Here is a 24,092-nt window from a genome sequence, read left to right on the forward strand (position 1 = left end):
AACTTTATAACCTGTTGATAAGGTAGATATATATCTCAGCTTTGCTATCAACAACAGTGAAAAAGGCCATCTGTCCAAAGGAAAAAAATGTTTGAGAGTAAGATATTCTACTGAACGGAACAAAATATGGGCCAAGGGTCTTAAGAACCATGAAACAAGTTACATGAGCCCAAGGGGGCTTTTCTCACACAGTTCTCCTTAATAATAATAATTAAGGGAAAGGGAGGGGGGTTCTGTTGGTTGATGTATTTAGGGATACCAAATACAGAGGGCTAGGAGGCGCAGCTCTCTCAAACCTTGTGAAATTAGGCTGCTTCCTCTGTGTTGAAAAAGTTCCACCTTCACAAATAAAATGCTGCCTTCCTTCTTCTTCCAAAATCCCCCTCAGTCTGCAAACACTGGCAGGGGCAGCTGATTGAGGGAAATGGTGACTGTCTTCATCTACAAACCTGGTCAGAGGCACTGACTGGCACTAGGGGGAGCCCACAGACTTACTCACTGAGTAACCCCAGCATGCACACCCCTTTTTTTCTCGACATCCCCTAGAACTTACTTCCTTGTTAAGAATCAGGTGAGGAAGTGTTCCCAAAGCGACAGATCGGATAGCCATGTGCAAGGCCTAGTCCCCAGTTTGACCAGGAATTTTCATCTGAGGGCTTAGTGTCTTGATTTGATAGAGTTGGGTTTTGGGTTAGAAAAGGAACCAGGGGGGCAATGTTACTGAATTTACTGTTGATGAAAATTTAGGCTGCAATCCTGGGCCTGCTTAACTCATGGAACATAGTGCTGTTTGCTAGGACTGAGCCACACAGCGTGTTTTCTGTGGCGTGGTTCTTTTGCTGAAATCCCATTCAAACCAGCTGCAGACTGGAACTTCCGGTCTGCCGCGCTGGAATGGAGGCGCAGAAACCTCGCGCTGCGAGGTTTCTGGCATCGCGGAGGGGGGGGAAATCCGCGGGGGCACGCGGATCCCCGTAAATACCCCTGGTTGAGCGTCCAGGGGGCAAATTTTGCCTGGCAGAGCTCCAGAAGCGACTCCTCAGCTGCCCAGGAAGCCCGCAAGAGCTCCTGAGAGCCAGCCGAGTGGCAGTCGCGGGAGCCATTTTAGGCATACCATCGTTACCTCCAAGAAGCGAAGCTCCGAGCCTCCAACCTGCAGGCGGTGGATTCTTCCTGAAAAAGTTACGATCTGGACGAAGTAAGTTGAAATCAATCAATTTGGAACAAGAATTTGGCAGTGGGAGGCGGAGATTAAAAAGGGAAGTCATCTCCCCCCGATTGAGTAATTAAAGATCGCAGCAAGCTAGAAAACCCAGAAATGCTGTAAAAAGAACTTTTTCCTGAGGCAGAGTAAAGGAAAAAGTAAGCGGTGTATTTATCTCTGCAAAAGACTGAGATCTAGTATGAGAAAAGCCCCCTGCGAGCCTGGAGTCGGGTCAAAGGAAAGATCAGCCAGTCTGCTGAATGACGTCACAATACAAAGGAATGTGTCTGGCTGAATGTGAGAGACTGAGAGCTGTAAACAGTGAAAGAGGACTTGTTTTGCCTTGAGGCTGCTCAGTATTGACTCTGAGGAAAAGAAGGAGTAAAGAGAGAGATTTTGACCAAGTGGGACTAGATTCCTGGCTTTTTGCTTGTTTGTTCACTTTTCATTTATATTGGACCAAAACATCAACTCCACTGCCTGTCTGCACAAAGATGGAGGAGGTTTTAGACAAAGGACTAGGAGAGAAGGTTCCAGAGAGTGGACAGGAAGTCACACAGTGGGACTTAATATTGGCAACAATTTTGGATCTTACTAAGCAAGTGAGTATCTCCAAGCTTGATGTAAATTTCCTGAGAGAAGAGACTGTCGAGACATTTGTTTCTGACTTTAAAACACAGGAATCAACAGAAATAGAAGATCAGGAGAAGGGAGAAGAAAAAAGATTGGAAGACCAGGACCGTGCTGGAGTGACGCATGTAAAAAACCTAGAAGAGGAGAAAGATAATATTGAAGGACAATATGCTGAACCAATGGATTTATTTCCTGAAAAGAACACTGTTCTACTGGTGGGAGGGGTGGAACAGGGAGGAAAAGTAGGAGAAAACACTGTTTCACTGGTGAGAGAAGTGAAACAGGAGAGGGTAAAAGCAAAAAAGCACCCCCAAAAAGAGGCTGGGAAAATCAGCGCCCCGGTGAGAGAGGGGAGGATGCAAACAGTTGGGGGGCAGAAAGATGATGAAAAGGTGCAAAGATATAAAGTGATGGGATTACAGAAGAGGGGGGCAAGAGTTCAGCAAAAGTTGGTATGGGACAGACTAGGGGTGGGTTGAGGGGTTCTGGATTATCTGGTATTGTCTGAAATAATATGGTCTGATCTCGGAATGTATTAAGGATTGTATGAAGAACCTGGCTGATACATCTGGAGACTTCGATTTCAGGGAAGGGGGGGCGGGAACTTTGTTGTGTGGGTGGAAGTAAATGGGTAATAAATTTGGATGCGAATCTTATATATTTTTGGGTAAGGGAAAGAGATTAGGGATTAGATAATAATAATTTTGGAGAGAGGATGTTAAGAGAAAAGAGGTCAAAGTATAAGGAGAATGGATAATAGCAATGAAAAAGTTGAAACTTAGAAAAAAGAATGTGAAGTTAGAATGGGAAAATGCGAGAACTATTTTTAACAATAAGAACTCAAGAAGGGGAAATGAGGAAGCCTGAATCTGTTTTTGTTTTTGTTTTGTTTTTTTTCCTGTCTTTTTTCTTTCTTTTTTTTGATTGTTGTATTTTTCTTTTCTGTGCCTTTTTCTTTTTTCCTGTATTTCTTGTTAAAATCTAATAAAAATTATATTAAAAAAAAACAAACAAACCAGCTGCAGACTGAAAGTGACCAGTTGGTGCATTTCCACCGCTGCATTTCCAAGCAGCATTTACCAGTCCCGAGTATTGTGCAAAAGGATGGCTAGTTTAGGGTTGCCACCTGTCCATTATAATAAGGGGACCTGCTGACCAGGGAAGCGGTGAGTCCTTGTTGGTTTTACGTGCTTCCTTGACCCTGTTCGTTTATAGGGGTTGGGTGGGTATTGCAGGCATAGTCTATAGGTACCAATGAACCGCCCCCCCCCCAAAAAAACCTCATGACTATTTAAGTGTTTTAAATGTGTGCTGCAAATGAAGACTCAAACTCCTTTGCAAGAAATGGTTAACAGTCCCAAATTCTCTTTCAGCCTAATCTTTTGAAAATAGAAATAAGTCCTGATTAGTTCAGCTGAATATAGTTTGCAGAGGACCGGAGCCTTAAAATGGTGGTTGTTTTTCATTTATTTAAATAAATAGGATGGAAAATATTGTCTAAAGGACTATGGAATTATCACTCTCATCCTTTTGAAGTCTACGTTGATTCTCTGGCACCTGAGACAGAATGATTTGACCTGTCCCACTTCCCGTAGGATGAAAATGAGGAGGGGGGAGGGGAGTTCTGTACACACCAACGAAGAATCTTGATTCCGTGGGGGGGGGTGTGGAAGTTAGATTGTGGCATGGGGAGGTTGCTAGGCGGTAGAGACACACACCTGCTGGCCGCCCTTCTCCTCCACCTTTGGTTGGGCTCAGGCACATGTCCCTGCGAGAACCCCGTGCTCTGCAATCCCATCTCTGAAAGCAGAGAGTTCGAGGTGCACATGGGAACCATGTGGGGGTAAAATTTATTATTATTGTTATTTTGCAATGAATAGGGTTAAAGGGCACATCATGTGGACCAGCCAATCCCTAACAATGAAATGGAGAAATCTAACAGACAGTTGCAAAGTCACCTCCTGCCCTGGCCACCTGTTTTAAGGCTCCCCTACTACTTGGCCTGCTGTGTTTTCTTCCTCAAAGGCTAGCTCTCATTTTATTGAGCAGGGGAGAAAGGAGCTCTGGCAGAAGAGCTTCCAGGGAATATAGGACACTCTCCCCTTCCAAGGCAGATTTCCAGGCCTGCGTCCACTCCCTCCATCCAGTGGCGTATCGTGGGTTGCCAGCGCATGGGGCCCGCATGGGAGGAAGGGAAACGGTCAGAGTACACATGCACACTGAACGGCCTAACGTCATCCAGGATATTGCAGCTGCAGAGAAAGAGGAGTCATTCTCTTGTCTGGAGAGGTTACTCCCTGGTTCGCATGGAGAAGCCATTTTCAACAGAGCCCAGCGACGGAAGCATGCAGCTGTATTGAGGCAGCACCGGATGTTGAAATTTTGTACCCCCTAACAATTTTGCACCCGGGGCAACTCCCACACTGTGGCCACCCACCACACCACACCAATGCCTCCATCTGTTCAGAAAGGAAGGAAGGCAAGCTTTCCTCAGATGAGGTGGAAGGGGAGAGGAGAAGGCAGACACTGTGGGATCTCTTGAGTTACTTTCCCTTAACAAGTTATGTTTTTCACTTCCTGTTCTGTTGTTTATTTTTTGACTTACTTGCTTAAGCACAAATTGAACTGGTGAGGGGCATGCCCTGCCCACAAGATGTACCCGCTAATTTTTTTTTACTCCCTGCCAATGAGGGTGGGGGAGTAACATCCCACACAGACTCCCCTCCCTCCCTCCAGAGAAGGAACTTACCGTGGTAAATACCAACTTTCACACCTCCATATCAGAGACACACACACACCCCTGGTGACACGTAACAAAGGCACAGAAGCACAATCATAGATATCCTGTCCTGGGATGTCGGGTGAGGATGCCTCTAGGACTCAGAAGGGCTTATGTGTAAGTCGGGGTTTCCCCTTGTACAAAACTGGGTGACAGTGCATTCTGTATCAAAACACTAGAAAAAGAGTTGTATTTAGTAGGAGACATGTGGGTGCAGAGTAATGACCAAAGGAGACAAATTGAACATATATTTTTGGGTGGCAGTGTACTGCTGGATCCACTATCTGTTGGGCATCCTACTTTTTATGAATTTGCAACGCAACACTTTATTGGTCAGCTGCGAGAGAGTGCTTGGCATTCGGGACATTAAATAAATAGAGCTGGTGAAGAGAGTTTACACCTCCAGCTGCTGAGGGAGAGAGAAAGAGCTATCTACTTTGCTGTGCCTCTGCAGGTCTTTGTATTTGATGTCGGCGGGAAGACTTGGAAGCTCTACGACTGGTCGCAAATTACAACAGTGGCGACTTTTGGAAGATATGACCCTGAGCTCATGTGCTACGCACATTCGAAAGGATCCAGAGTAGTTTTAAAAGGTATCTTCTGAGCAGGGTAATAAGAACATTTTTGCGCAGACTCGGAATGGATGCTTTCTGAAGTATATGTCCCTCAGAGCAATGAAGTTTACTTCCATTAAGTGCACATACAATGGCAAACCTTAATACAGTGGTACCTTGGGTTACGAACGCTTCGGATTACAAACTCTGCTAACCTGGAAGTAGTACCTTGGGTTGAGAACTTCTTTGCCCCAGGATGAGAATGGAAATCGTGCACCAGTGGCACAGCAGCAGTGGGAGGCCCCATTAGCTAAAGTGGTACCTCAGAATAAGAACGGTTTCGGATTAAGAACAGACCTCTGGAACGAATTAAGTTCGTAACCCGAGGTAGCACTGTATGACCCTATGTGAGAATCACATAACTGTGATTCTCCTCATAGTTTCTCTGTAGTGTGTGAAAGTAAATTGTTCCACCAGTTGTACTACCTGAGAGGCCTAAAACTGGCTAATAATCTCCAGTCTACGTTCAGAAAATAGTCTGCATTGCATTGCTTTTTGGGATCTCTCTTTTGAAGGTTCACAGCTTTAGATGCATGTAGAATCTGCTGCGTTCTTTGCTCATCCACCTAAACAAGTTCCACTGATTTCACAGACGTTATTCACGTAGCCTTTCCCAGGAATGCTGTTCAACTGCCACCACCTGCCTTGCCGTGGAAATCCCCAAAGGGATATGGCAAAACATCCTCTCCCTGATTCAACAAAATCAGCTTGTGTATTCAGCCACTGCGGCAACAGATACACATCTGGCATTAGCTTTGCCCAAGGCATGATGAAGAGCAGCAATGGCTGGAAAATGATAAACATAACATTTTACAAGGACAGAAAGGAACACCACGGACAAAATAATTGTCACACACAGGAGGAATAAGGATGTAGTTTGAATGTTTCACCTATAGATTTATAAATCCTTTAAATGCGTGAAGAGGAATGGATGTCGTTAATATTGCAGTTGTTATATAAGGGATTTTTTTTTTGACTGAAAGGTAATTGAGATGAATAAGATTTCGGAATGCAGAAACAAAGTAAGTCATAAAACCATCAGTTCTAGCATGCGGGAGGCCACCTAAATTATATAATTTGGCATTTGAATGATTGGGATTAGTAATTGTTTTAGAACTTGGCGTTGTTATAATGGGACTATCATTGGATTGCTGAAATTGAAAACTAATGAAAATTATTGCAATAATAATAAAACACACCTGGCAATCCATCTGCATCTATATCACAAATTGACTTTTATTGAGTTGGCTGTATGCAGCTGTGGCCTGTGAATCCCCATCTGGGGCCACTAATTATTGCGATTGACTAACTGCCCTTCATTAGAGCTATAACAAGACGAATGTGTTTACTTTATTTCCAACCATTTAAAAAATCTTCTCTCCCCCCTCCGCCAAAAGGAGATTCAAAGTCTATAGGTGTAGTCAGTAATGAAATAAGTGGTTCAAACTCTAATCCCAAAGTCATGGGTTAGACTTCTGAGTAAACATATTTAAGATGTCGGTGGTATTTTTATATACAGGGAACAACCATTTTGCATGTGTTCAAAGCACATGCAACCATGTGTCATTTTCAGACCTGGAAGAGGGCATAACAGGAGTTCGTGTCCCGCTGATGTGTGCAGTGACCCAGAATGCAACTGTTTATATAAACATCTCATCTAGTGAAATTTGTATTTAGATTTGTATTAATTTGGTGAAAATTTGTTTTGTTTTTTTTTAAAAAAGGAAAATAAATAAAAAATAATTGGCCAAATATATATATCTATATATCATCTAGTGATGCAAAACTTTGACAACTAATCACCATTTGTTCTTTAGGAGACATACCTCTGAAGAAAATTGTTAACCCTGCTGCCAGGACAGCCTGGATAAACAAGCAGGTGGCCCTGGCCAAAAGGCAGTACATGGATGGAATCAATATAGACATTGAGCAACAGGTTAAAAAGTATTCCGCCAAATATTATGCATTGACAGCTTTGGTTAAAGAAATGACAGAAGCATTTCACAAAGAAATTCCAGGATCACAGGTAAAAATAAAGCAGATTCCTCTTACATGTTTTTCGGGTTTGGTGTGTGTGTGTGTGTGTGTGAGTAAACGAGGGGAATTAAGACTAAGAGAGCTGAGTAGGGGTGCTCGTGTAATCTCACTGTATACAAGTTGTACAAGTGACAATAAAGTATTTCAATTTAATTTCAATTACATATCACATAATGAAGTATGCCACTCCAATGGATGAGATTCAAGGCCTCCAGTTGGCATTTCCCATTGTGAGCACAAATTTTGGCCCTGAATATAGGTGTAGAACTCTAAAACTATGAAGCACTGCAAAATTCTACAGTACAAATTCTACAAACACCTTCCATATCTCCTCAAAGTCATTTCTCTTGCATATTCCCCGTTTTACCTTAATGGCACATGTTAATTTATCATTAATAGCTATATCCCACATCTCTTTATTCCATTCTTCCATTTTATATTCTGCTTCCCCCTTCCACTTCCTATCTATAATAATTCATGCAGCTGCCAATAAATTTGTGAGCAAGTCCTTCAGAGCCTCTTATGTTCCTATAGTAGCAGATGATGATGATGGTTAGCATTTTAATTTATTACTCACTCTTCTTCACTATAAGGTACTGTATTTGAAATTGTTGTAACCCATCCTGGGATCTTAATAATAGTAAAAACAATTTAAAACTAATTACAGTCCCAAAAATAGGCTGGGTCCTAAAAATACGTTTTCCCCCCACAGGTTCTCTGTTTGTCGAAAACAAATAACCAACTAACCAACCCTTTATCCACTTAAGCCACAATCCCATCTGAAAGTACCGTTGAGTTCTTTTAGAGTACCGTATCTCTGCCAGATTTCTGGCCTTCTGTGAACACCTATTCTGTAATGGATAGCCAGTGCTTTTTTTCTTTTAAAAAAATGTTTAAGGGTACTCTCATTTTCCTACTCATATTGAAATACTGCCCCTCAGTGAGACCAAACTTAGATTCACAAAATGTTATGGGGCATGCGTCCCCCTGCATCCCCCCCCCAGAAAAAAAAGCACTGAATAGCTATTCACAACAGATACGTGTTCAGCTAAGCTGTGGGGAAACCCAAATATATGCAAAGTGTGAAGAGCTGGCTGCTCAAATTGTGGGTGGCTGCATTAATAGAGAAAACTGGCAAGCTAGTCTTGAAATTTAGGCTGGAATCCCACACTTACCTGGGTGTGTGCCCCATTAAATACAGCAGGACATACGTCTGAGGCAACATTCATAGAATTCAGCTCTAATGACACTCCCTTGTTATAATTTGGAAAAAAATAATGGGCGTATATATATATGGTTCTGAGAATGCTGCGGTTGAGGTGGAAACATTTTTCCGATTGTAATTTTTAATGCAATGTTATAGGGTGTGTTTGTGTGTGTGTGTTGCTGCTGCTGCAATAACATTAACAATTGTTTCTACAAATAATGCCTGTTTAGTGACAAATGTGCAGTTCTCTTTCCTCCGCAGGTAACTTTTGATGTACCCTGGTGCCCAGAATGCATATACATGAGAGTATACAACTATACTGGGATAGCTAATTCCTGTGATTTCGTGTTTGTGATGTCTTACGATGAACAGAGTCCGATGTGGTCACAGTGCATACTAGGAGCTAACGCTCCATACAACCAAACCTTAGCTGGTAAGAATTAGCCTCAGTTTATGGACTATCAAAATCTACTGGACATTGGCAGTAGGCTTAGCAACCCTAAGAACCTTAATTAGAATAAATTATGTATACTGTGGAACTTTGAATAATTCTGTATATTGCTTGGAAGCGATACATTAAAACGATGTTTGACAGAGTTGCAATGCACATCTTTAAGTAGCTACAGCAGTAGAAATCCCAGTTGTGGATCTTGGTTCTAAAGGAAATGTAGCCACCTTAAAATCTGTCAACATCTGCTCTCATGTTAAGGTGCCTTCTTGATCAGAGTAAGACATAAATCACATGGAAAATGGAATCACACAGCACTCTTCAAAGGTAGCTAGCTGCATATGAAAAAGACTCGGAGGGCTAGTTGTATCTTGAATATCTTTCTCAACAGCTTGTGATTTATTAATGCTACAAACGTAGCTGCAGGCGTGGAAGTAAGAATAAAAAAGCAGGCAGGTAAATGTTAAATTTTATATTAAATTAGGCTATGACAATTATATTCGCATCGGCATTCATCCCCAAAAGCTTGTGATGGGTGTTCCATGGTATGGCTATGATTATACCTGCCGAGGTTTATCTAAGGTAAGAAAAAGACTGCTAATTTCTAACTATGTTTTGCTCACTGTGGTTTATAAAGTTTGTTTTTGTGGGCACGGATTCTACACTGCTTCAAAACTGTTGTAACAGCCCACGTTTTACTTCTGCCCAATTCTATAAATCTGCACACCGTGGTTGGTGCGTGCACTTAAGCAGAATTTTGTTAAGAAAATGGAGGGCTTGTTAAACAGGAGATATCTTATTTCCAAGAGATTTTAACGGGGTAGTAGACTCTTGTGTGGACGAGGAATTAAAATATATCACATGATCTACATATCGCTTCCTGGGCTTTAGTACATTTGCATGACACAAGGTGTGTTTCTTTAGGACCATGTTTGTTCCGCTGGAAATATCCCCTTCCAAGGGGCTCCATGCCGTGATCCTGTGGGACGCCAAGTGCCCTACAAAGCAATAATGAAGCAGATACTTCCCAGATCACTGTCTGGGATCCTGTGGGATAAGGAACAGAAAGCTCCATATGTGGAATACAAGGCAAGTTGTATAAAATTCCTTTATATGTTGTTGTTGTTTAAAAAAACATTTATTTATTATTCTATATATAAAAAAGAAAGTTACAGCAGTGTATCTGTTCATTCAGGATTTAATCCTTCCTGGCAAGAAGCCACCTCGTACATTCCTAGTTCCATCACACAAAATTCCGGTACAGTGGTACCTCGGTTTGTGGACCCGATCCATTCTGGGGTGCCATTCGTACCCTGAAAAGTCTGCAACCCGAGTGGCGCTTTCGCTGGAAGTAAACACTTCCGGGTCCGCCGCGTTGGTATCAAGAAAAAACGCAACCCGCAGCAGACGCAACATGAGGTATGACTGTAATCTCATGGTGGTCTATTAGTTTTCTGTAATAATTGAAGAAGAGAGAAAATGATAAATGCACAACTGCAATAATTCAACCAAGGGAGGAGGAAAGGTGGATAGAAATGAATCTGTTTAAAAACACACACACACACCCTCAAAACTTTAACCCATATTTCCTTGCTAGGATCTCATTTTTTCAAAAAAAAAAAATTAAACAAATTTCTCTTTTAGCTAGTTGCATGAGTCCCTGTAACCAGGCCTGTATTGAAGGGGATTAGCTTCCCAGTGGCACCATATTGATTTTTCTTTTACTATCAAGCAAGTTTAATAATGATAATAATAATTTTATTATTCATGCCCCGCCCATCTGGCTGGGTTTCTCCAGGCAGATTGCAGCATATCCAAAAAATATAATAAAGAACACACATCAATCATTTGAAACCTCCTGATACAGGGCTGCCTTCAGATGGCTTCTAAAAGTTGTGTAATACTTTATCTCCTTGACATCTGAAGGGTGTTCCACAGGGCGGGCGCCACTACCGAGAAGGCCTTCTGCCTGGTTCCCTGTAACTTCCCTTCTGGCAGTGAGGAAACCACCAGCTAGGGATCATGGGCGTTGTAGGCCAAAAACATCTGGAGGGCCGAGGTTGAGGAAGCCTGCACTAGTTCCTTGGATTTCTCCTATGCTTATGAACACCTAAAGCTGTGAGGCTGGGTTTGGAAAGAACACAGGGAAAGCATGTTGACATATTTTCTCCGTTTGACACTTTTGCAGGACCCACGGGGTGCTTTTCACCAAGTGTGGTTTGATGATCCCAGGAGCATTTCTCTGAAGGCAGCCTATGTGAAAAAACTTGGCTTAAGGGGTATTGGCATGTGGAACGCCGATTGTCTCAACTACTCTGGAGACTCCGCAGCACAAGAGCAGACAGCAGCAATGTGGGAGGCCTTGAAACCAAAGCGGCTTGATGAAAATGTGGGTTAAAATTTGGACAGCTGTGAATGGCTACTTTCCTTCATGGGCATAGAATGCAAAGAGGGGAGAATCCTTTGAAATGTACCTGAAATGTATCCCACCTTTCCCTCACTGCAGTAAAAAGGCATACTGTGTACTATTGTACCAATGGATTCTTACTGTCATTTATTTATTTCTGTATAAGAAGAAGAAAAAAATGTTACAGCAATGACCCTGTGTATGTTACCTTGAGTTCCCCGGAAGAAAGGCAACATTAAAAAAATGTAATAAATGAGTCACCAATCGAAAACCTTCTATAGCTGACGTTGGACCTCATTACTTGACTTAAAACATGCATGCTATGAATGTTAGGCAGTATTGGGGGATATGCTGCTGCAATTAAAACGAGCATCACGCTGCGCAAATGAAAGCCATGCACAATTTCTCATATACAAACTGAAAAATGAAAAGTCTATCATTTGGATGGGAAGTAAGAAATATCGCATTGCTGAATCATTTGTAGTTTCCATAGCCTAGTTCAAGATGAGTAATTCAATAGGCCTGCTTGGTTGTGCCTTTAGACCTTCACTTTTAAAAACTATATAACAAAACATTGTTAACAGTTGTATTACGTTCAGGCTTATTTTTATCAGATCAGTTGAAGAGTCACTTTTAAAAAAAGTTCTAAACTTCTTTCCAAAAAATAATTACATATATTCATTAGAAATTATCTTTAAAACCATTCATACGACATAACACGATTTTTGTCATGCACTATTTTAATATTGAAAGAGGAAGCCTGTTGTAAGTGGCATTTGGGAGTCTGTTCAGAAGTGCCCAGGGTGGGTGAAATGGGAAGCAATTTTTTCCATTGGGCTAGCGCAAGCCTCTAGCACAAGCCTAAGTAACTTGCTCAGTCCTGGCACTGATCTACTTTAATCAATCATCTGGTCAAGGAAGTGAGAAAGTCTGATGGTCTGGACTGAGACTTTTATTCTCTGCCGTCCCTTCGAAGTTGACTGGCTGTCAAAAGTGAAGATTACAGGTAGGTAGCTGTGTTGGTCTGGGTCGAAGTAAAATGAAAAAATTCCTTCAGTAGCACCTTAAAGACCAACTAAGTTTTTATTTTGGTATGAGCTTTCGTGTGCATGCACACTTCTTCAGATACCATGCACACGAAAGCTCATACCAAAATAAAAACTTAGTTGGTCTTTAAGGTGCTACTGAAGGAATTTTTTCAAAAGTGAAGATGCCACCCATTTATTTAGAATATTTGTGCACAGATCACGATATACACGGGTGTTTAACTTGCATAGTATACACACACGAGAGAGAGGGAGAGAGGGGGGGGGTAATAAAACTTCTAAGTGGTTGACAAGGAATATTAACTCAATAAAGAAATAGTTAAAATAATTGAAAATCCTCCAAACTTTGTCAAACAGACCCCACTCGGAAACAGATATGTACATTGCTAAAAAGCAATGGCATACCTCTTCATTTCATTTTTCGTGCGATAGCATGGCAGCCATTTTGGGTGCTACGATCTCACCCCAATAACTCTGGTCTCCTAGATACATCTCTGATGGCTAGTAACACCTGTGTGCCATTTTTGAAGTTTAGCGGCTTTATTTTGCATTGTTCTGCATCACTTGTTTTAAAAAAATCTTTTGTGGAGTTCCCCTCCCCCTTGCTAAAAAGATTTGAAAGCGGCGCATTACTTCTGCCCAGTGATGGACAACAGATCTCCCCTGTTTAAACAGAGAGGCAAAAAACATGAACCTTTGCCTCCTGCAGGAAGATTGCTCCCTCCATGTAAATAAAGCTTATGTCACCAAGGATTCAAAACACATTTGAACCAGGGCTTTTTCCCCGCTAGAACTCGCTGGAACTCTGTTGCGGCACCTCTCAGGTGGGCGCCATTGCCATTCTAAGAGAACAAGGGAGAGGTTCATGGTGAGTTCCGGCACCTTTTTTTCCTACAAAAATAGCACTGATTTGAACCAGCCCTTAATTTTAAGTCTTTCACAAGGAATGAATTGGCAACTTCTGTTTTCTTAATTAAAAGCAAACAAATTTGGCATCAAAAATTAAGCACGAAGCGAAATAGAGTGAGTCCCTATCCTAAAAAGGATTTAAAGTAGGCATCTCCAAATTCCGTTTCAGGGGCCCCCATGGTGGTACATGTCCTTGGATAAAAGGCCCCAAAAAGGTCAGCAACTTTGGGGTAAAATTATTTTAAAAATCTCAATAACTTTGGTCAGCCCTCACGCATGTTCACTTCATCAAATCTGGCCCTCTTTGAAAAAAGTTTGGGCACCCCAATAAAGGTTTTTACGGAATAATGCTAGTGATAGGGATTGCTCGACGTATGCAGAGTTCCTCTTCCCAGAAGCGCTGCAGAATTTTAATATCCTCTTTCATATTTCATATCTTCTATTACTCATAGTAATTAGCACTTCCTTGTCAGCTTTCCAGCTGTTACCATGTTAATGCCTCCTATCTGGCTCCTTGACGAGACTTATGACATGGTTTTCAGGAAGGAAGAGCTCACGGGCAGGGCTTGCCGAAATTTACCACAAATGAGGCATTTACATTCCAGAAACTCATTTTCTGAGGATGATAACAGGTCTAAGATCTGATCTGAATATGGTGGCTGATGGATTTACTTTGACGCATTTACCTTTTTTTAACCAAATCCATTTTTGTTAAAAGTAAATCCATCAGCTGCCATTATTTAGATACATCGTGATCTTGTGAAGGGCAAGTTGTTTCCTCAACTTTTACAGAAAGAACGGAAGCTTGTTTACACCAATGTGGGGCCTAAGGTGTAAGGTTTAGATAGATCTCCATTATCTGCTTCTTGCACCCTTCACCTATCTCAGCTCCCCACTAAGCCACCAAGGGACTTCAACTAGCCACGAGCAAATGTAAACTCAATAGCAGTCTTCCTCTACTACATTGTCAGTCTTGCTAACAATTAAAACCTTGGGGCTTGAGAGTGGAAAACAAGTTGGTACGTAGCAGCTTACTCAAAAGCAGATACCTTTCTTTTACACCAAAATTGCAACTGCGGAGGAGGAAAAAGGAGTCAAATGTAGTTTCCATAAATATGAATGAATATAGTAATAATACTAAATGCTGCCTACTTCCTCCTATCTCACTCTACGTGGAAGCAAGACTAGGGCTGTGTAATTGCTATATATCTGAAGCCCGTTCCTTCCTTCAAAGAATTCTGGACACTGTAGTTTTACCCCCTCACAGTTGCAATTCCTCCCCCCCCCAATTAACAAACTACAGTACTCAGAATTCTTTGAAAGAAAGGATGTGGCTTAAAGTGTAGTGTGTCTACAGCCCTATTCAGATGCAACTTACAAGTGTGTTTAAGGTTGTGTTTAAGTTTATAACCAGTTTTTGCTTTTCAAAACACTTAGATTTGAAATAAATACAAAAAGTGGAGAAGTTTACTAATAGTTTTCTTTTGTCTTTTGTATTTAGATTTCTTATAAATGTTGTTTCCCCCAATCCGCGGCAGTGTCCACATACACTGTTGCACATGCAGAACCAGCCCTGCTTAACCGGCAACGTCAGAGCGAAGCTTCAGACAGCATCCTAATCACCAGAGGATGGTGGGAAGAACTCGGGAGTCAACCCAGGTGGCTCTTTGCCATTAAGAAGAAGGCAACTACTGGAGCTGCAATGGTTGTGGAGTCAGGCTTCCTCTGTCTCTGAAGGGTGCCATTGCAGTACACACCAGAAGGATTTTCCACCTTCCCCTATGAGGAAAGGTTCCAGCATTGGGGACTTTTCAGTTTAGAGTAAAAACAAGTAATAGGTGAAATGACAGACATTTATAAAATTTATAAAATTATGCGTGGAATGGAGAAAATGGATAGGGGGAAGCTTCCCCCCCACTTTCTCATAACACAAGAATTCATGGACATCCAATGAAGCTGGATGTGGGGAGATTCGGGTGATATGGAGCAACTGCATGTTTGAACTATGGAGCTTATTCCCACAGAAGACAGTGGTGGCCATCTACCCGGATGGCTTTAAAAGAGGACGAGATAAATTCATGGTTCAACAAATCAACAGCTACTAGCCAATTCATAGCTGCCAAGTTCTGGATTGAAAAATCCGGGACCAGCAGCGGCGCGGCACCAGAAGTTGCTACTACATGACTTCCGGACATGCGTAGAAGCAACTTCCCGCGCCGCTCCGCCCATTTCCAAAATGTCCGCAGCGCCAGAAGTTGCTTCTACGCACTTCCGGACATGCGTAGAAGCGACTTCTGGCGCTACAGCCATTTTGGAAATGGGTAGAGCGGCACCAGAAACATGGCTGGCAGGAGCCGGCAGGAGCTGCTTTCCAGGGGATTTATGGGATATAAATCCATTCGGGAGACCGGCGGAAAGCGGTAAGAAAATACGGGGGGGGGGGGTTTCCAGGGAAAAACTGGATACTTGGCAGCTATGGTCCAATTCCTGACTGAACAGACTGTGATGCAGCCAGTTTTTATGCCCCTGCGGTGGACCCGACTGAACACTGGCTCTGTCAGGTCCGTCACTCTTTCAGGTCCCGCCCAACTAGAGCCATGATTGACCTGTTTTAAATTTTCATTTTCAGCAGGCCATCTCACTAGCTCCCGCGGCTGGCTGAGGCCGACTGTGACACCAGTTGGTTGTGAGGGCAGGTCCCCCTCACCCACCTACCCCAGCTATCTAACGACCAGGCTGCTATTGCCACCGCCACCTGGAAAACAGGTGTGCGGTCTTTCTGCTGTCAGAGGCAATGTGCCTCTGAATAATAGTTGCTGGGAACTGCAGTGGAACAGAGTGCTGTTGCGCTCATGCCCTCCTTGCAAGCTTCCCACAGGTATCTGGTTGGCCGCTGTGAAGACAGGATGCAGAACTAGATGGGTCATTGCCCTGATCCATCAGGCTCTTCCTATCTTCCCCCTTCCAGCTGACATTTTGCCCCTGCACATGGATATCCGTTACTGGAATGAGGTGATAATGCCATTTGACGCCAGCAGTAGAATTATTACATATTGGCGTCATGATGAATTACTGTTTTTCAACATACATTTTCAACACATTCAACATCTCTGCTATAGCGGAACAAATTTAAAGCTGAAAGAAATAGGTTCTGGGAGTAGCTATACAAATATGCAGAGAAGAATCTCACGAACGGGAGCCAGCTAATATACTTGTCCTTCCAAGTGGAGTCTTAAAGAAGACTGAACTTTTTTGTGGGCCAGTTCTGCCTTCAGTGCTCGCAGATCAGAAGCTGCCTGCTTTCTCATCTAGAAAAAAAGATTCCGAGATTGCAAATGGAAGAATGAAATTAGAACCTTCATATTTTTTTCATAGGTATAGTTCTACCTTTATGTGGATTAAGAACCATTCCCTTGTTCTTTCATCTTTCAAGGCTAATGAGTTAAAGGATGAATCATTTCGGTTTCTTTCTGGCATATCAAGGTCACTAGTAATGGCAAACCCTTGTGTACAAATTACATCATATTTCCATTAATGAGAGTGGGAAATGCGGCGAAGAAATACCACAGATTGTACTGCAGATCTCAAAGTGGTGTGTTTCTGTTCCTGTAATTTTTCTGAACACAAATTGCCAGTTGTTGTTGTTGTTGTTGCATTATTAGTACTGTACAATACCATAAATACAATACCATAAATGTACAACACATTTTACAGAGTAGCATAAGCAAAAGAGGTCCCTGAGACTAGCCTACTGAAAAGCACATGCCATCTTGGTACTGCATGTTGGCAGGTACAATGTTTAAAGCAGAGGTGCTCAACCTGTTTGGATCCCAGGCACATTTGGAATTTTGAAAAAGTGGTACAGGCACAGTGGATGTGAGAAAATATTATGTTCTGTCCCATCCTGTGTCAGTTGCATGCAGCACTGTTTTCTGTTCCACTGCAATTCATCTCCTGCCAAAATCTGTGCTATTCATCTCGCTGTCCGCTGTGGCAAAATTATTTGTGTATCCTATGCAGTTACGCTGCCCGTATGCTATTCCACCCATCATTTCAGTGCAAATAAAAGGCAAGGCGAGTGGTTTTTTCATCAGTTACATTATCTTGCCAACTGAAAACAAGCACACCAGTTGTATTTGCTGGTTCCAGACATGGGACGAACAAGTAAAAAGCTATATTGCTTTTCTATGTGGTATAGGACATTCACTGGTGCAGCATTACAATCTTTCAGGTCCCTATTCAAAGAACAAGGCTTGCGTATTTGCTTTTTGAAAAACAGCCTCTCCTTCCTCCTTAGTGGAGTAGTGGCTGCCTACAGAAACACTGCTGATATGGAAGCAAAGCTAAAGTTCAATGTTTTGGTGAACTAGATCTCAAATATGACCATGTGCTTAACTCCGGGGTGAACACTCTTTAGTCCTCAGCTCCATAGTGCAATGAACTCAGAATACGCCTACGGAACAAAAGCAATTGAAAAGCAAGAGAAGTTATTTCCCTTGACCTCCAGCTCTCCAGTTTTAAGCTACTGAAGAGCCGAGTGTGGTGTAGTGGGTGATGTATTTGACTATGACTGGGGAGGTCCAGGTTCAAATCCTCACTTAGTTATGAAGCTCTCAAGAATCTATGAAGCTAGCCCATAGTTACTTTTTCTCAGCCAAAGCTTCGTAAGAGTTATTCTGAGGATAAAATGGGGGGTGGGGGGTGGGATGTATGCCACTTTAAACTCCTGAAAGCAAAAGTGTGACTTAAATTATTATTATTTTTAAAAAAGAAAACACTAAAGATATAAACTTGAGATAATAACCTACATTCTTCACTTGGCTATAAAATGAACTAGGCACGTTAGTGTGTAATACCTTAATTTCTATGACTAGCTTCATTTTTGCATTATCAACCTTTCTCCTTAGTTGTTCAATTTCATGCTGCAGAGTGGTGATCTGGATTATTGTATTATTCTAGAAGAAACAAAGAAAGGTTTCATATGGATCAGAGTTAACATATATCCTTTACTTATTAATATCACTGTGTGCAAATTGTCCAAATCTGCACCTCTCCTTAAAATTATATGATTTAGTCCCTCAGCTCCTGTTGTATCACCTTCCTCCCAGAAACATACATAGTGCAGAACATCAGGGCTATGTCTCATACAGTTACTCAAATGGTGGACTGATTGGTCACATTGCAGGTGAGGCCATGGGCTCACTGTATTAACATAAAAGAATGCAATTCTGCATGTGAATTTACTTCCATGCTTAGTTGGTACACACCTGGTAGACCTTGCTAGAGCTGCCCTGGATAGACCCAAGCCCAAAATAAACTTGTCCTTCCCTTCTCCCAATGAGACTTCTATCTATTAAAAGGCACAGGTGAATTTCAAAGAGAGAGAGAGCTCATGTCCAGATATGTGTGCTTCCAACATGAGTTATCTTCCTGTTTCTCCATACCTCTTTGTTGTGAGAGGGCATGTGCTGGACTCCATTTTGGGGACTGGGGTAGACAAGAGGCTATTTTCTGGAATCAAGGGATCCAGTTTTGTCTAATATTTCTCTGGCAAATGAAGGAAAATAGGCAAGGAATCTTGTGGTTTGTATTTTGATTGTACTGCCAGTTTTAGACTCTCCCATCTCCCCTTTTGATATCACACAGTTTTGAGTCTGAATGTGTGACTATATAATAAAATTGAGTATTAATTTCTCCTGATAGTTATTGTTTCAGGCAATGATTGCATCTATCTCTCTATCTCTCTATCTATCTATCATCATCATCTATCTATCACAGGCATGGCCAAACTTGGCCCTACAACTCCCACCATCCCGAGCTAATAGGACCAGTGGTCAGGGATGATGGGAATTGTAGTCCCAAAACAGCTGGAGGGCCAAGTTTGGCAATGTCTAATCTATCGGATGGCTTTCCTTCACAGCTACTGTACTTTGTAAAGGAAAATGGCAGCGTCATAGCCACAAAGGAATACTAACACAACAAGTGGTGGCTGAAACGGTTGAAAATGAAGATAGAAAGCTGTGAGAAACTAAATGAGGAAGCTCCTGGTGCTATCGTTCGTGCAGTAGCAAAAATGGTCAAAAATGTGTTTCCTTTACCCCTCGGAGTGTGTTCAGATAATTTCATCTAGCGCATGATCTAAACCAGGAATGGAGAACTTGTGGCATTCCAGATGTTGCATTCTGACTCCCATCACCCCTGACCACTGGCAATGATGGCCGAGGCTGGTAGGAGTCCAACAACATCTGGCAGACCACAGGCACCCCATCACTGCTGTAAACAGAAGGTAATCTGAAGGGGAGGGAATCATTCATGCCTTATAACTGGGATATATCAAATCTTGGTTTAACAGGAAAATAAGTTGAAAGATGTAAACAGGAGGAAGTTTGCTACATAAGAAATGGCTGAGACACAAGCAAATCCTTTGGTTCTCAGAGTAATTAGCGGAACTGTGTCAATATTTCAAGGGCATGATTCATATGGGAAACATTTAATTAACTTAAAACTGTATTCTCACGAGTTTCATTGTCGAGCCAGCGAGAAAGCTATTTTACACACACAAAACAATTTAATTACATATCGGAGTTGAATCAGGCAAGCAGTGTGTTATGCCAATTCAAATTGAGGGGGAAAGAGCCTGCAGAGAAATTTCCATCTTTCCTGTTTGTAAAGCTATGATTTTTGGCAAGGCCACGTTGTTACAATGCTATGTACAGTATATTCCTGCATATAAGACTACTTTTTAACCCAGGAAAATCTTCTCAAAAGTCAGGGGTCGTCTTATACGCCGGGTCGTATTTCTTATACAGTGAGTATATCCCAAACTCTATATTTTAACTGGAAAAGTTGGGGGTCGTCTTATACGCCCAGTCGTCTTATACACCGGAATAGGTATCAATTTATATTTCATCTAGTTTTGGGGACCTCTCTCTCTCTCTCTCTCTCTCTCTCCATTATAGTATTTGTCTTCTAGTGCAGGTCACTATCAGTTTTCATTATTTTCACATTATAAACACAATGCCTTGATACAGGAAAGTTTGCATGGGCAACCTGTGGTCCCCCAGCTGGCATGGTCAATGGTCAAGGATGAAGGCAGAGAGCTGTAGTATGACAACATCTGAAAATTCACAGCTTGCCCATCCCTGTAGTAAAGGAACTGACTACCCAGGTAAGTGTATGTTTAGGATCGTGGCTTGAAAGTTAATCTGCATGGATATCATTTTCCTGTGCAAAAGAAAAACAGTCTGATACAAATATTTCTGATGAGCATGTTCAGTTATGGAATTGAGCCTTTGAGATATAAAAAGTAGCTCAGTTTAAATTAGACAGGCAGGGATTATGTCAGATTAGTGAAGGAAATTATTAAAATCTCTTCTAGGGTTATTATAAAATCTGAAGAATACTTATCTGTCTAAATGGTATGAAGGAGCTTAGATTTTATGGAAAGGGGAGCTAAAGACTGAACAAACAGCATTACCTTTGAAATAGCAACTTGTGTTAAATTATTTCGTTTTTTCCTTATATCCCTGGCTTCTAGCTGCATCAACAATTTCTGGTAGTGAAGTTCTAAGTCTTCCCGCAGTTTATTTGAAACTAACTCCAAGGAAGCTGTGACTTTTTTAGCTTCAAAATATTTCTTTTTCCAGGAATCACGAGCTGTATGGGAAAACCAGAGCACAGATCAAAACGATATTCTCAATGGCGCAATTCTATTCAGGTTTTCAGACCCTGTTCAGTTCAGTGAGGCTTAGTCCTAGGAAAATACAGGATTGTAAATCGTGTCCTCCCTTAAAGAGGGCACGAGTTGCAGTGTGACCTGGCAACCAAACCCTGGGTACGATTGGATAGCTACAACACCCGATTGGTAGGTCCCTTGATGCTGGGTTTTATCAGGCCAATGGGACGCTAGCCAAACTGATCAAGAAACCTATATATGCCCATGCATGTGACCCAGAGCTTCCTCTTTAGGTCAGTGCATCAGAACACCCGCCCACCTCTCCCTATTTTTAGGGCTTGTGTGCTTGACCTTGCTATGCTGTCATGTGTCGTCTGTCGTTTGGACAGGGGCACGGCAGGAATTTTCCCCATTTGGCTGATTGGCTGGTGCAACTTGGGTTTCACCTGCCGCATAGCAAATCGTCACAACTTGTAAGGTTGCGGATAGGCTCTGGTTCAGGTGATAGGGATGGGGGAACACTCTTGCCATCCCTATGTGAAGGGCATTCCGTTAAAGGAATCCAAGGACTCAATGGTTTGGTCTGGTCAACCCTGAGAGGGTTTGTGCCCGTGCCTGAGTCCAGGGGGACATCTGGGTGGTGGACATAATGGCTTTCCGCCATTCCAGGTTGGGTCAGTGCTACCTGCAATGGTTCAGGGAGCTAGTCGAACCAGAGCCAATGCAACCACTCACCTGATAACGTTGTGGCCTAAATTCTGCCAAAAACCAAAGCAAAATTTGAGTCTTGTCTGAATTTAAGGGGGGAGGTTTAAAGGTCTAAACACACAACTTAAGAATCAGAATAGTAAGCAATATTGCTCTGTTCAAACATAAACCAAAAATATTAAGAGTTGAAAACATTGTATAAATCTTAACATGCTAGGTCAAGTCCCACGGCTTTCATACAGTACTTAAAAAAGAATAGCTGGACTCTAGTATGTGGAAACCCAAACTCTCAAATGTGTGGTTTGCAGGCAGGTATGAGGCTTCACTTTAACAAAGATAAAGAAGGGGTATAAACTGAGAGACATCTAAGAAAGGGTCCAACTCTGATGGAAACCAGGGTGCTAGATGACACACTGCCGTGGAGGGGGAAGCAAATGCAAACCCACCTCCAACAATGATGCTATCTTCTAGCTTTTCTAGCTCCTCAGTCATCCACTGCCTCCACTCAAGCAGAAACAAAGTTATTCCTCCCTCTCCTTCTTTATTCCCTGGGCTCTGTCCCTTGACCTGTCAAAACCCACTAAACCACACCCATGACTGGCCAAAAGCTACCTTGGTTTTTATATACATAAAGCAGCTACACTTTGTCAATGTATCTCTTGGGCTTCCCTTTTTCCAAGATACTGCTTTGGTGACTCCCAAGACAATAGAGGCCGATGCAAAAGCTGCCTGTTCACCTACCGGTAAGTACAACTTTTAAAAAGCAGAAGGTGGGGTGGAGGGGGGAGACTTTGCCATTCATTTTTTCCCTGGCAACTGGCCTAAAACAAAACAAAACAAAATCTAAGGAGGGGTAGGTGTGTGTGTGTGTGTGTGTGTGTGTGTGTGTGTGTGTGTGTGTGTGGATAACAACCTCACCAGATATCTCAGCCTAATAACACATACCCTGGTATCTCCTGAGTTTGTTCTGTTCCAGTAAGCCCTTCACCTTTTTAACCAGTTCTTCTCTAACCCTCTCCAGGTGCTTTCTTTCTGCTTTGATGTGTTGCAGCTGTCTGATCAGCTCACTACCTGAGGAAAAGAAACCTCAAGATTAGTATACTTGTGCTGATTAAAAAATGCGGAAAGCCCAGGATAAATAAATCCGAGAAAAGAAGTGCCTCCAAGAAGAAAAGAACCCCAGGTCTACAGAAAGATCTGCATTATTTTAGGGGTCTTTGGTGTTGCAATTTGGAGCATCAGATCCCTGCCTGCCTCCCAAGATCTATGCACACAGCCCACACTAATATTCTGCCTTTTTCTGTCCTGTACAAGATGCTAGTGCACAAAACTCCACACTGTAGGAAACAAATCTTTCTCTGTGGCTTTTCCTTTCACATACCTCAGACAGGGGTGGGAAAGGAATTTTAAAACTTGCAAACACATATTGTGTTGCCCAGGCTTTCCCTGATGAATACATTTCTGCCAGGATGGTAATGTTTTAATGCTTGTATTTTTGCATAGAGATTTTGAATATTCAGCATTTTAGAAATGCTTTTAAATAAACAAAACGATGCCTAAACGCCTAGAGATCAATGAGACCAGGTATGTCTACTGGGAACCTGCCACTGAATAGCTCCTATGAAAAGTAGAAATTGTGCAACATATGCACAATTACAAAAAGTCTGCACTACTCCAGAGAGGTGTTGTGGCTAGAGTTGGACTAGGACCAGGGAGACCCAGGTTCAAATCACCTCTCCGCCACAAAGTTTACTGGGTGGCCTTAGGCCAATCATGATCTCTAAGGGCAACCTACCTACCTCAGGGGATTGTTGTGAGGTTGAAATAAGGAAGGGGGAGAACCATGTATTGACATGGTTGAACTCCTTGGACAAATGCTCTATATACCATATTTTTCCATGTATAACACCCCCCATGTATAAGACACCCCTTGTTTTGGGGGACTCCAACTTGAGAAAATGGGGGGGGGGGTTGTATCCGTGTATAAGACGACCCACAATTTTGAACATAATTTTTAAATAAAAAACCATAGTCTTATGCATGGAAAAGTATGCTATACTGTATATACTGTATGTGAAATAACAAATGTAAGTTCTATGGGATTGTGCTAATTGTATAACAAAACACTTAGTCTGTGATGTGACACAGACGGCTGGATTAATTTTAATGATGTAAAAACTGAATTAAGCCAAATTATCCTCCCTCAGGGGCACTCGGTCAAAGGAAAGGCAAGTACCGGGGTTGGGATTAGTGTCTTTGGAACATGCTGGCAATGACAAGTGACTCCTTAGGCTCTCCGACAACGGTGTTTGCTTAGGCAATGTATGCACTGGGGGTGCTTATGTTTAAGCAAACTCTGCCTCCTACTTTGTAAGAGAGCCAGGAAAAGCCTGCTGCTGTTAAGTTATGCCATTTTTTTAACTAC

General features: G+C 42.2%; 2 protein-coding genes across 7 annotated transcripts in view; one reads left to right on the forward strand and one right to left on the reverse strand.

Moving 5' to 3' along the window:
- Positions 1 to 6,239: 6,239 nt before the first annotated feature.
- LOC118089131 (di-N-acetylchitobiase) lies at positions 6,240 to 11,605 on the forward strand. Its single transcript, XM_088673588.1, has 6 exons — positions 6,240 to 6,252; positions 7,048 to 7,256; positions 8,736 to 8,907; positions 9,407 to 9,504; positions 9,847 to 10,011; positions 11,111 to 11,605. Exons 1-6 carry the CDS (start codon positions 6,240 to 6,242, stop codon positions 11,318 to 11,320), a joined length of 867 nt encoding a protein of 288 aa, XP_088529714.1. The 3' UTR covers positions 11,321 to 11,605.
- Positions 10,017 to 24,092, reverse strand: part of SPATA1 (spermatogenesis associated 1) — a 31,092-nt gene continuing 17,016 nt past the window's right edge. For 4 of the 6 annotated variants that reach the window (XM_035123109.3, XM_035123107.3, XM_088673870.1 and 1 more), the window contains 4 exons: positions 22,613 to 22,738; positions 20,762 to 20,940; positions 18,141 to 18,239; positions 14,747 to 16,592 (listed from right to left, as the gene is read on the reverse strand). In XM_035123109.3, the coding sequence (XP_034979000.3) occupies positions 16,488 to 16,592; positions 18,141 to 18,239; positions 20,762 to 20,940; positions 22,613 to 22,738 (509 nt within the window). In that variant the 3' untranslated portion in view covers positions 14,747 to 16,487. Of the gene's footprint in view, positions 10,377 to 14,746; positions 16,593 to 18,140; positions 18,240 to 20,761; positions 20,941 to 22,612; positions 22,739 to 24,092 lie in introns of those variants that run through there. The other 2 variants (XM_088673869.1, XM_060276780.2) reach the window with 2 other exon arrangements.

This window comes from Zootoca vivipara, chromosome 7 (genome assembly GCF_965207765.1).
Source record: "Zootoca vivipara chromosome 7, rZooViv2.hap1.1, whole genome shotgun sequence".
In the NCBI taxonomy this organism is placed as follows: domain Eukaryota; kingdom Metazoa; phylum Chordata; class Lepidosauria; order Squamata; family Lacertidae; genus Zootoca; species Zootoca vivipara.

Excerpts from the sequence above, each read along its gene's own strand:
- LOC118089131 (XM_088673588.1), top strand. Across the intron at positions 8,908-9,406 it reads ATACAACCAAACCTTAGCTG|GCTATGACAATTATATTCGC; the intron begins GTAAGAATTAGC and ends ATATTAAATTAG. Across the intron at positions 9,505-9,846 it reads CCTGCCGAGGTTTATCTAAG|GACCATGTTTGTTCCGCTGG; the intron begins GTAAGAAAAAGA and ends GTGTTTCTTTAG.